Source organism: Camponotus floridanus, unplaced genomic scaffold (genome assembly GCF_003227725.1).
Source record: "Camponotus floridanus strain SB8 unplaced genomic scaffold, Cflo_v7.5 scaffold54, whole genome shotgun sequence".
NCBI classification, from domain to species: Eukaryota; Metazoa; Arthropoda; class Insecta; order Hymenoptera; family Formicidae; genus Camponotus; species Camponotus floridanus.
The window spans coordinates 251,248-264,763 of record NW_020229703.1 but is presented as its reverse complement, the minus strand read 5'-3'; the positions used below and the strand labels follow the sequence as shown (position 1 = coordinate 264,763).

Below are 13,516 nucleotides of genomic sequence, written 5' to 3'. Positions count from 1 at the left end.
AGAATACGTCATTATTTTCGGACAATTTAAAGATTGACAACTGAATCATATCTTTTTAAAACGCATGTCATTGTCATACTTAGAAAGTATTAGAAAGTAACTTTACTGATCGCATCTCGAAAAATAAATATAATTTACTGCGAGATTATGATAAATCTACTAATTGTACCGCAAACATAAATCAATTATCATTAAACAGTTTAATTAAAAACGTATATTCTTATATTATATTATTATATATATTATATATTTTGTTATATGTACTTTAATATTTGAAGTATAATAAAAAAGTATTAAAAATATTTAGTATAATATAATAAAGAAATTATAAATATTTTATTCACACTATTAAAAGTATTGATGCAAAAAAATTGACTTCATATATAAGCTGACAGTGAAGATAGAGATATTTCACAGTATCTAAATCGAAAAATATTGATTCCAAATCGCAAAAAATTATTAGACAGAAATAAAAATCTCTCTTTAGAAAAAATAAAGAGACTAAAAATATGCCGATGTATATGATCCATCCTGGCTTTAAAAAAAAAAGAGACATTTTCGTATTGTCTGTGGAATTACGTAAAAGCACACTTATCGTCGGAAATGAGCCACAGTGTCAACATACCGAAGTGAAACGCAAACTAATATTTCTTTTTCGATAATGAGATACCTTCCTGATATAACAAAATTTGACAGCTAACATGTTAACAAGCGATAGAATAACGAAGAATAATTTCGAGGAAAATAAAAAAACCCATCCGCCGGTATAGGTTGGAAAAGGACTTCGTCCTTCGAAGTAACTTCGCTGTCTTTGCTCTTGAACTTGATACGAAATGGGCTAACAGCGATCAATACAAGCTTTCGGCGCTCGCGAGGCGAAGCTCCGTCTGGCACGATAGAAGTAACTTCCCTGAATAAGATCTACCATGGAGAACTTGCCAAATATTCGCCTCAATATTTTTTTTCTCCCGATTGCATTCGTTTGCAATATAACTATTTTACATGCATATATAGAACAATCTTCCAATTTTCTTCCGATTTTTCGTATTCATTCGCAACAATTTAGCATTTGATTGCATAAAACAGAAAGTTAAATAAAATCCTTCATCGAAAATAACAAACATAAAAAAACAAAGTTGAATATATATTTTATAATTAAAATTAATAAGAATTTAATTAACAAACGTGCGTAAAACGTGTGTGACTTTAAATATATTTGCTCGATAAATACATAAATAAACGAAGGAAATTAACTATATTGTCTGTGCAAAATTGCAGTGATGGAGAAAATAAACGCGCGCTAAAATTGCACCTTTATTAAAGTGACACGAGCAGCGAATTTGCGGTGCGTGGACGGCACGGGCAACTGTTTTGCAATATACAAAAAATATTACTATATAAATTTAAGGAAAGATAAAAAAAATTTCGTCCTCGTGCGTTGCTAATCCGCTTCCGCGATAACTGAACATGCTGGCGGCAACGATTTCGCATTGCGCCATTTACGGCAATCGCCCGTCGAGGGAACGAAACACACGCGTGGTGCCGCACCATGGTAGAATTGCACAGTTTACCTCGACTATCGATTAGATTCAGCCTTGTTAAACGCGCTATCTTATCGTGGACCGCGGTTGGACGCGGAACCTACCGACACTGAGTCATTGTGAATCAAGGAAATCACCCGTATGAGCCAAAGTTCCGCGCAAATGTGTCGTTATATATAGTTAGAAATTTTATTTCTCAGAAATATCACGAAAATAGCACGATCGCATGAATAGTCGAATGACGAGAAAATGCTATAAAATTAAGAATAAAATTGTAATGTCGTAAATAAAACTTTCGTATAAATTTATTATCGATAAAGAAACTATGGAGCTATCAGCTGATTACTGTCATATGTATAAACACAAAATAAAGAATTGTGAATTTTGTGAAAAACAGAAATCTTTTTCAATGCTGTTATAGAAAAGACTTACAAATTTAAAGAAAATTTATATTTTACTACGAAATATTAAGATTGTTCGATTAATAATTATTATCAATGACAGGTAAAAATTATTTGATAAGTAATTATTTATTATTAAAATTAACAGGGTTAAAATTAACATGAGTATTTCGTATTAACCAACCCTTGCTACACAATTGCCACAACAATTCGCGGTAATCGCATCTTGTATACAATTACGCAAAACGTCGCGGAATTGTTTATATCAAACGCGGTTAACAAAGTCGTAACGCTTGCGATAAGATAACGCGCGTGACAAGAGCGAATCTAATTGATAGCCGACGTAAAACACGCTCTTATACTCTTACTCGTTCTCTTCTCTCTCCTTGAATCGCCGCCGCATCGCCGCGAGGAACGGCTTTAATGTAAAAGCAAACGCTTCGGAGAATGTGCCTTCGTGTCGTCGTATCTCACGGCGTAAAGAGAGATTAGATTAATTATCAATAAAGCGGCGAGTCGCCGCTTTGAACACCTCGGCATTTGACACGAGACGACGTAATCGTCATCTCGAGATTCAATCACGATTCAACATATCCCGCGCTCAGGGTTAACTTTAACAAGACTCGTGACACGTGTAAAAATATCAACTCCTTGTAATTTCAAGAAAATTACAAGATTAAAATTGTCTCGAGCAGTTTCGCACTAAGTCCTGTTTAAGGATAATCGTAGATGATCCTCTTTTAATCTCCCACATATTTTAGATAATTAGATAATTAAAAATTGCATTACACGAATCAAGAAGGAATTTCATTGCTATTCCAAATTCTTTTACCTGAGTAACAATGGAAAAAGTTCAGGCCTGATTCTGATACCCGATTTTGCTACTTTCGTGCGATAAATATTCCCATTAATTACGGAGCCGACAAAGCGGCTTCTCTCGGCTCGCCTCAGCTCGCTTCTACTTTATTGGAATCGGTGGGCAACGCTTTCACGGTATATTACTACTTGAGACACCGGCAAGCGGCATCGTCCGGCCTCCCCGCGGCGCAAAGTGAAATTTATCCGCCGATATCGGCGGCCGATCGCGAAAATCGACGCACAATACGCTTGAACGGCGGCTATAATGACGCTCCCACGAGATTTACGGCGGTAACGCGCTCGGTTCTACGCTGGCAGCGCTTACGCTACCCACTAGGGGTGTTAATGATATTACGATACACAATCCGCAAGTTATTGATGCTCTCGCCTCGATACTTCCCGGTTGATACCGAAGGCTACAAATAATTACTTTTATCAATATTGTAATATCAATGTTTCGATTACATAAGCTTATTATCACATTATACCGTATCAAGAATGATATCATGTTGTTGTTTTTTTGAAACAGGATATCATTTTTACGATGCCAGTTGCGAATTATCATTTTATTATATTATCTTTGATATGTTTCGCCAAAAAGGAATTATATTATAAATACAGTATAATATAATAATAAACTTACATATATGCAATCGAAACATTAATGTTATAATATTAATAAGAGCAATTATTATTATATATATTGATATTTTTGATAAATAATTATATCGTGTTACTAGATTAAAAATTCATACTTTTAATCAAGATTTTCAATGATAAAATAAGGGTTATAAAAGGGGGGGGGGGACAAATATATAAGATAAATAAATAAAATAAAATATTTTGTCATTGAAGATGAATAAATAAAATAAAATATTTTATCATTGAAAATCTTGATTAAATGTATGAATTTTTAAGCTAGTGTGACACGATATGATTATTTATCAAAAATATCAATATTTTTGCATCAAATATAAAAAATCTATATTTTAATATGAATTTTATGAAAGTTCTCGTTTTTAGTTAGAAATTGGCTGCAAAATATTAATATTCCATACTAATTCTTATTTCCTGCATTTTTATCCCGCTATATCCGTGAGAAGCATGCAGTCTTTTACATCATAAACGAATATAAATATGAAATAGCTTTGCGAATGGGCTTTTCCCGCGAAAGGAGAAAAGACTTATCGCGAGGAGCAGATTTATAACATTCTACGATTATGTCGAAATTTTCTTTCTTTCGGATAAAGGCTCGTATACCTTACGCGAGCGTAGACACCACGAGCCTCGACCTCGCGGGAAAGCGTCCTGGAATTTCTTATACAGCGAGAAGCCGCGCGCCGCGACGTTATCGTTCGCCGTCGAGCTGTAGGCCCTGGGGAAGGAATTATTCCGCTTCGTGAAATGCCGCGATTTAGCATCGCTTACACGTATACCGGTCGCGTGTATCGCCGCTGGTAATCGCCGCCGTTAGACACACTCGCGAGTCGACTATAATCCGATATTTTTGTAAGCCGATCGCTCTTAGTCAGACCAAATTGTCATACCTGCCTTTCAAAGATATCACGCAAAGTTAATAGACAACAATTAAATATAATTTATTAGGCTTGTTAAATAATAATAAATAATAAGTAAAATAATAATAATAAATAATAATTTAAATATTCAAATTATACGAGCAATAAATAAGTGCAATGAGTATACAATAAATTTAAATATTATTAAATATTTCATAAATTTAATATCTTCAAATATTTTTTATATTACTTCTCAAGCCAAATAAATATTGAAACTGTTTGCAAAGATGAAGGCCAAAGCTTCCCCAACTTCCTCCGCAGGAGATCTTCCTTAGTTCTATCATTGCTCTATCGTATCGTCACGTCTAGCACGGAAATGTAAGCAAGATATGAAATGTCGCCACGAGCCCGAGAAATATAGAGAATATTACATTTACATCATCGAAGAAGGGGGAAGTGTCAGCCGATGCGTCGCATTCTCCGCCAGCGGCAGTACAATTAATGGCGCGGCAGAGAAATTATTGCGACGCCGAGCCGTCAGCGCGATTCGCGCGCACGACGGGACATTTAACGCGCCGCATGCGCCGCGTGATCGTTACCCGTTAATTTATAATAATCGGCCGATAATAAAATGCCGGATAGGTCACACACACCGCATGCCGTGGGAGCGGTCGGTCCTTTCCCTGTCAAAGATGCGTACATGCGCGCGAAGAGAAAAACGGAGTAACAGCTGTGACGCTTTACGATCCGAGATGATTTAAGAATCGTTGACTTATTTTTAATTCGGAATTTTAAAAATCTTTATTTTATCATCGCGCGATCTTTGTAATTATTACTTGAATTATGAATTTATTCGCGAACATTCGAAATGTAACAAGTATTATTAAACTTGAAATTAATCAGTATCAAAATTACAAACTGATGAAGTTTATTGTGCAATTTTATTAATTATTGCAGAAACTATTCGTCTTCTAATTATCTTTCACGATATCGTGGTTGTAATATCGATCTTGATATCGATAAGTAAAACTATCGACAGTTCATTAGATTTAAGTATCTCACATATCCGTTCTCCTATTCTCGATCGAGCGATATTCTCGGGATATAAGTTGAGATCGCCATAAATATGCCCGGATGTGCACCGAAGGGTGCGAGTTATTTTCATAGCCGCGGCACGTTTACGATCGCTGTTGGCGATGATACGCGACGAAACGTGCCATTGGAATACGTTCGAAGCCGCCGAGATTTAATCGTCGAGCCTCATCGCAAAATCGGCGCCGCGAATCGCTGAGAAAGCTACCGAGAAATGATCGAGAAGCATCGCAAAGCGATCGTTATAAAACCGTGCCTTGACAAGAATCCAATTCAAAAAAATTGATATATTGACTAAGTCTTAAACATTTTTTTTTAAATTTTGTTTTTTTTCAACGAGTCAACTTTTGCGTCGCGTTTATTTTCCTTCAGCGACGAAAAGAGCATCCTTTCTCGCGAGAGAGCTAACTTAAGCAACACAAGATCGTATACATTTTCACTTACCAACTCGTGGAGGGTCTTGAGATCGTTCGTGACGATCTGCGGCTGCGGTCCGTATATGAGACACGGCTCTTCCTCGTACTCGTCGTCGCTCTCCTCGTTGTCGGTGCCATTCGCCGCCTTGTTCTCGGCGGCGATCTCGCGATCGATCTGCCTCTCCATTTGCACCAGCAACGGCGCCAACATCCCGAACTTGGCGCCGCGACGCGCCACTTCCAGCAGGCATAATATCACGTGTCGCTCGTTCTTACGCATTATCAGATCCTCGGTCTCGAAGAGCAGGCACTCGATGATCCCGAGATTGTTGCGGCACCAATCGATGAAGTTTGAGACGTTGTCGCGGGCGAAGAAGGTGCCGGCTTTGGCGTTGGGCAGGTAGGGCACGTCACCTACCTGGCTCATCGGCAGCGCCAGGGAGGTTATCGAACGTGTCATCGGCATTTTGCGGGCCTGACGTCGGGCCACGTAATCGCCCGCATATTTCCGCACGTTGTTCGCATGCTGAAAGTAGAAAAAGAAATCACTCCGGTCAGTGCATCATCTCCGGCGCAGAAGCAGAAGTATAATTTACCGCCGCGAATGGTCGGAGCCAGTAAAGGGAAAGCAAATCGCACTTTTGCCAATTTCAGTAATCTCTAAGAGAGATGTATGATTATAAAAAAATGTTCTTTGATTTTTATAAACTTCTCGCGGAATGGACTTTCCAAGCTTTATTTTTAATCGCACAAGTATTTCGTTCGGTACCGTAATTTGCGGTGTCTTGTGAATTACGATTTATAATAATAGCGATTTAAATGTATATCGTGTAGCCTACGTGTGCATCAATGTTTCGTGACGCTTATGACAAACGTCGATACTTTATATCCGATGCTTAGAGAGAATGCATGTGTGCGTTATACGCGATATTTCATTTCACGCCATTCAACAGCTTTCCCACACACATACACCGACTCCTCTTACATCGTCGTGCATACACATACACGTTATTCAGATACGAGACTCGACGCGGCATCAAAATCCTGGATTTACCGCGAGTAGTTGAAATGACAGATGGCATCTGATGACTGTCATCCCTCCAGAAAAAACGTTTTAATGCAATATCACGTTACTGATTTAGATGAATGTATCGTTTAAGAGAGATGCGTACACCCTTGTGTGTCCAAGATCAACGGGGAGCATTTTGGCAGCTCAAAAGCGATGATAGATAATAAAACATTGTCTAGTTGCGTAGTTTACAATGTGAATTAAATGAGAACAATTTTCTTTGTAATTTCTACGAAAATTTAAGAAATCGCAGTTTGAAATAATATTATGAATTTTATTATAATTATTAATATGATTAATTTACTATGATTGATATGACTTGATATCACTAAATTTTACTATGATTAATAATTTACTCTATTATTAATTACTTTTTGATCTAGAAAATATTTAAGATCCACTAACATTAAAATAAAAAAAGGTACTGTAGATAGAATAAAGAACCGCAAAAACTACCCCTTCGTTTGTCATACAATTTCGTCCATTTGACTATCATCATTCATCAAGATACATATATCAGTTGCGGTAATACTATTTCATCCCTTCAATCCCTTTCTGTTTGTTCATCGCTCGTTTTTCGTCGAACATCTGCTCAAACGACTACACTAGTCTAACTGGGTGCTCGTTTTAATGACAGTTCGTTGAACCTATATACTGCTCAAACAGAGTTGACGAGACGAGATGACTCGTTAGGAGGATATTTGGGTTAATGTTGGAAAAAGAAGCTGCCACGCAGTATGACCCGGAACAGTCGGCCCGTTAGAAAGTCGCCGATGTTTAAATAAAATCGTATTTCGTCTGAGCAAACATCGCGCCGTATGTGCAACGTTTGCTCGCGTGCGACGCATCGAATTTCGATGTCATGTATAAAGAGAGTCGGAGCATCTTGCTAATAATAGCTCTTATTCTTTCAGAAAATTCTTTAAGAAAATTAAGAATTAAAAAAAGCCTCATTATTAACCAATCTCATCCTTGTAAGATACTTATGTAATATCTATAGAAATTTTTACAGGAATCTTATATGTTCCATGATGCTTAAATTTTTCTTTATTTCCTGAGAAATATGAGTCATTAAGAAAAAATCAGAGTCAATAAAACGAGAAAAATCCCAGAAACTTATACAAAAGTTTGCTCTTCTGCTCCATACCCGATTAATTGCGTCATAAAATCCTTAAGTTGTTGAACGCCGGCTTTTCTAATCTTTACGCATTCTTAATGCAGGCTCGAAAGAGCCTGCGTTTCTACGAGAAACTTCTTCGGTTCAACAGGACGAACTTTTTAAGGGGGGATGCCGACAAAATATATATCTCGTCTACACATGGGTGCCATAAGGCTGCGGAGCTGTTTACGCGCACTCCCCGACGCACACTCGTAAAAATCATATCTAACGACATCCGGTTATCTCGACGGCCTGTTTCAATATCTCCCGAGGGATAATACGAGAGATTAGACGAGTCTGCCAACAGGCAGTTACAACTAAACGCGAGCGACGATTCAACTATCGGAGCGTTTTGTCAAAGACTCTTTAAAACTGGTGGAAAGAAGTCTTTTTTCATCGAGAAATAAAAGAAAAAAATAGAAATAGGCACGAATTAGAAGATAGAAATGACCAATGTTTTTCTCTTTCAATGTTACTTATGTTCAAAAAATAAGATAAGTTGTCACTAATTTCATCTATCTTTGATTACTTGTGTAATGACGAGTCAAGAATCTGACAAGAAAATTAATGAAAAATATTGATAGTATATAAAAATTAAAATTTTTATCAGCAATCATTTCATTAATACGTTATTTATCAATAAAATGGAAGAACATAGGCAATAGAGAGCATATATGCTCTCTATTACCTATGTTCTTCCCTTTTATTGTTAAATTTAAGAGAGCTTTTTTCAATATTTGTTACGTTATTTATTTCCTTCCAATCAACAACATTGACAATACTTTTTGATTAAATTGGAGCGTATAAAACAGGCCACGATCTCCCGATGATGCGTTGAGCATCACTGCGTACGAGAGGAAGAGTCACGCTTATAAAAGACGAGAAGCGGCGCATATGGTAATATGGTCGGCAGATGAAGCGAAGGCAGGATGTCATATTACGTGACCCCTGATTCCCCTCTCTCTATCGTCGCCGTTGCTTGCCACTACGAACGAATGTGCCTAATGAAAATGGCCATTGCACATTCTACGTTTATAAATTGGAGCGTTTGCGAGACGTTTCATTGGGCTCGAGGGGGGAAAAAAAGCTTAATGCGTACGAGTTGAGCGTAATGCTGGCGCGATATGGAAGAAAACCAATGAGACGTAACCAACGAGAGAGATCAAGTAATCATTACTCATAACCGTGTAACTTAATTTAGTTTCTGGGGGCGGGCTTACATGATAAACCATTGCTGAAATTTATGTCTATTTGCGATGCTGGCCGCTGGAGCAAACGAACGCGCATTATTGAAAGCACGCGAACACGCATGGCGAGATTTAATCTAATTAAGATAAAATCTGTCCGTTTAAATAAATGACATTGATTAACTATTGATTAGTAAAATAAAGATCTTATGAATTCATTTTCCTATACCATCGTGTGCTATAGAAAATAACACGATTCGCTGTTAATGATCTTGCTGCCAAAGGGATTACGCATCGCACGCAACTGACACATATGCGTTTTACAAGGCAATGTAATTCAAATTCCCACAATTCATCAAGCAGCAAAGTTAATTATTAGACTTTCTAATGTGTCATTCTTACAGCTGTGGAGAAATTCTTTGCTCGGCAGAAGCGCGAAGAGATTCCCCGCTAGGATTATTCGCGATCCTGTCGTTCTTGTCCCCGCTAGAGGTTAATAAACCTCGACCGCGCGTTTGTGCTCCTAACAGTAAGACCTCGGCCGGCACAAAAGCGTTGTGAATCACGGCGTGTTGTACACGCGCGTTGTACGATACCTTCCAAAGCGTCGCACGCGCGAACATGTAAAATCGTGCGAACGTGCTTGCAGTATCTTTATGTAGTCACAGTCAACGACACGTCACAAGGTGCTTCCCAGGAAATGATTCCCATGTCATCGTTAAGACGCGCAAAAGCGAACTGACGTTAAACGTTCCGCGTAATGAATATTTATAGTTTTAAGTAAAAGAAATATAAAGTGTCAATAAAAATAGAATTTATATCAATAATCCGTTGAATGGTTTGTAAACATTAAAATGATATTAAAAATATTTTTAAGAAAATAATATTATGTCGAATAATAAATAATAATATAATTATAATAATAAATATAATAATATAATTATATCGAATTCTAATTCTCTCCTATATTTTATGATTTCGAAAAAAACATAATGATGATGCGATTCAATGAAGGTATTCGCAAACAGTAGAGCTATCAGGAAAAGCCTATCGGCATTCACTACACGAGAAGGAATATCTTTCATAATTGTCCTGAATTGCTTAATAGACATTTAACGTCGATTAACAGATGATCGATAGCGAGGGAGAATATCTACAACTATTATCTCAATGAGTCATTATCCTGTTATCATCATCTATGCCGTAATTTGTCTAACAGTTATTCCAAAGGTCTTTAAATGAGAGTCAATATCGCTTTAACATTTATTTTGTATCTCGCTTTAAGAATAATTATATCAAATTTTAATTATCTCATATGATTTTAAAAAAACATTAATCGTATAATTATGCTATTTGCACGGAATATTCTCCATCACGTTATTTCATCGACCTATTTTATAGTGATATTTTGTTCCTAGAAAGCAGGCGTCTCGCCGCCTATAAGACCAGCTATATTATAAAAAGGTACAATGAACCTTTCGAGACACCGCCGGTTACGTCAATGGACATCGACATTGGCATTAAAATGCGTCAGGACTATAAAGGCGATCCCCGGAGTAAGGTCCTAGACCGCCCGTCGCGTCTTGTGGTCGTCGACATCGCGTCGCGTCGTGGCGCCTGCTCGATTTTTCTCCGTCTATTTCCGTCCGTTGTTTTTAAAACACACACCCCTTGCATCGCAAGTTCGGAAGCACCGGCGCGCGGGGGTCACGGCATATATATTTAGATAGAAGACGATGAAAAGGGCCACCCCCGTGCACTCCGATTCTGAGAAATTATGAGAAAAGCGGCTGCTGCATTCTCTGTCCCTGAGACAAAAGGAACCATCGGTTTGTAGTTTCCGTTACTCGCGCTCGAATGCATCGGTGAAGCCTATCTGCGCAAAATTTCCATATTTCAAAGGTGGTTCATTTTAAGAAATACTAAAGGTCTCGTTTTAATTAACTCTTAAATTCGCAGATCTTCATTCTCTTTATAATTTACATTAATTTATCGATGTTTGTGAAAAGCGTCTCAACATTTTTTTTATATTATTTACACATTTTTATATTATTTTTTACACATTTTTTATTTTATATTATTATTAACTAAATTATATATCTTTTTATTTTTTTAAATCGGTATTTATGAATAATAATTTTGAGATCAAGGTATTTTCGATTGTAAACTAATATAGACTTGTGTGAATAGTCCTTCGTGTTACCATCATTTCCGAACGCACGCAAGCTAGATAAAGGAATAGGAACTCTCAATAGAAATGCTAATAGAAGGTAGCAGGAAACGCTCTTGACCTCGCATACATAATGTGTTTCCTTGGTGTAAAATACGCAGAAACGGATATAGCGACTTCATTTTTACAATCATTTTTACAATCAACCTTCCAAAAAGGATAATTAACCGGCAAGGACATACCTGTAGTTATTTTCATATCTGCATATCTTATATGATTCGTATAGACATTCATCTTTAAAATATCAAACATGTAAAAATAGATTTTAATTTAAGGCAAATTAATATTTCTCTGTTTCGTTCTATTTCTCCTACGATTAATAATTTTACTAAATATAGTCACTTTCTCTAAAAACAAAAATGTTAGACTAATCATAAAAAAAATAATTAATTTAAATGTTGATAGTCTTTATAATTATAAGTTAATGAAAATTATGAGAGTTTATTTAGTAGAAATGGAATGAAGGTAGAGATCCGAGTCCATCCTTTTATGCTTTTCTACATTTCACGACGTCATAGAACGGTACTAGTCATCATGCCATTTACGATAATTCAATAGCGGCATCAGGTTTCATCAGCTTTCCACTCGATTTCAATTAACTTAAGAAATTTCAAGGCTGCCAACCTTGATTCCATTTTCTTCTAATTACTTTCATATTTATGTTACAATTTATGCGTTTGTATTTTCTTTCATTATTTCGATAAATAATTTGACAAACATTGAATGTTTTTCAATTTTATGTATCGTTAAAATAATATAAAAAATATTTTTCTAAATTAATTATTATATTTATGTATTGTTATGTTTTTTTTCATATTAGTGAAATTTCTTATTCGTTTAATTTTTGACGCACTCTAAGCTATTTGTTAGTATAGTTAAGAACTTTTTTATTTTGATACAAAGTTATTTCTGGAAGTGCACAGTTTAACTGTCAAAATTGAATTGAAAAAAATATCATCAAGATTACAAGGATTCAAATTATCCATCATGAGATACGAAACTTATCTTTATCCAACAGAAAGGATTAAATTGATCATGCGTGATCGATCGCACGTATGACACAAAATTGTCGATCGGATTTGCATTTATCATAACGTAATCGATAAGGTCAATTTATTCGAAGGAAATTGTCGATCCCATTCGCGCTTTAAGGTAACTGATAGATTCATCGATAAACTCCCTTAACGAGCGACTCGTTGCCGAGAGATAAGTCGCTCTGCCACGCGTGTCAGAAAAGTCGATGGACAATCGTGTTGTCGGGAAAGCCGGGTCGTAACTCTTTCATTAATTGGCTCATTAATGCAATCATTTCCTCGGATCAGTCTCGATCGCGCGCGATCTCGACTTAGCGCATTTGGCCACATTTAAACACACTATTTCAAAATCGTGCTATCGTTTCTTACAAGAATATTGTGTATACTCGCGATGTGGCTTTCGCAGTGAAAAAGACAATTATACAATTATAGAATACAAATATAAAAATTGATTGCAATAAAATCAATATAACTTTTTGTGACAAGCTTTAAACAGGGCGTTTTTCATATAAAGCCAACAATGCACATCCAAACATTTCAGTCATGCTTACTATTTATATAAAATATAAAATATAAAATATATAAAATTATATAAAATAATAAATTACATAAAATATATACAAAGATACATTTTTACTTAAAAAATTTTATTATTTTAAATTATAGATAGTCCTAATAACTATTTACTTTTTTAGAATATTGCTTGTTCAAATGAGCCTTAAACTGTCTCGTTTTAAATTAAGGCTTTAAGGTCCGCAAGGGGCAACATAAATTCTAATTCCGAACGAGAGAGAAGCGAGAGAGAAAAAGCACATAACGACAATTGTGGTTAATTAATGGCGCATGTCGCGAATTCGCATGGAATTCCACGATATAATCCAGAATTCGCGATACAAGAACCGCTCTTCTATTTATATAAAGATATCTCTATAGGATTAACATCGAAATGATGTCGATTGGCGCGAAGCAACATCGACTCGGCGTCCTTGCAAAGAGAAAATCGCGAAATCCT

At 36.2% G+C, this 13,516-nt stretch overlaps 1 protein-coding gene across 1 annotated transcript in view; it reads right to left on the bottom strand.

The window, feature by feature from the left end:
* Nucleotides 1-13,516, bottom strand: part of LOC105257387 (GAS2-like protein pickled eggs) — a 57,338-nt gene that overhangs the window by 27,808 nt on the left and 16,014 nt on the right. The window contains exon 3 of the mRNA XM_011267971.3: nucleotides 5,854-6,351. Coding sequence (XP_011266273.2) covers nucleotides 5,854-6,351 — 498 coding nt within the window. The remainder of the gene's footprint in view (nucleotides 1-5,853; nucleotides 6,352-13,516) is intronic.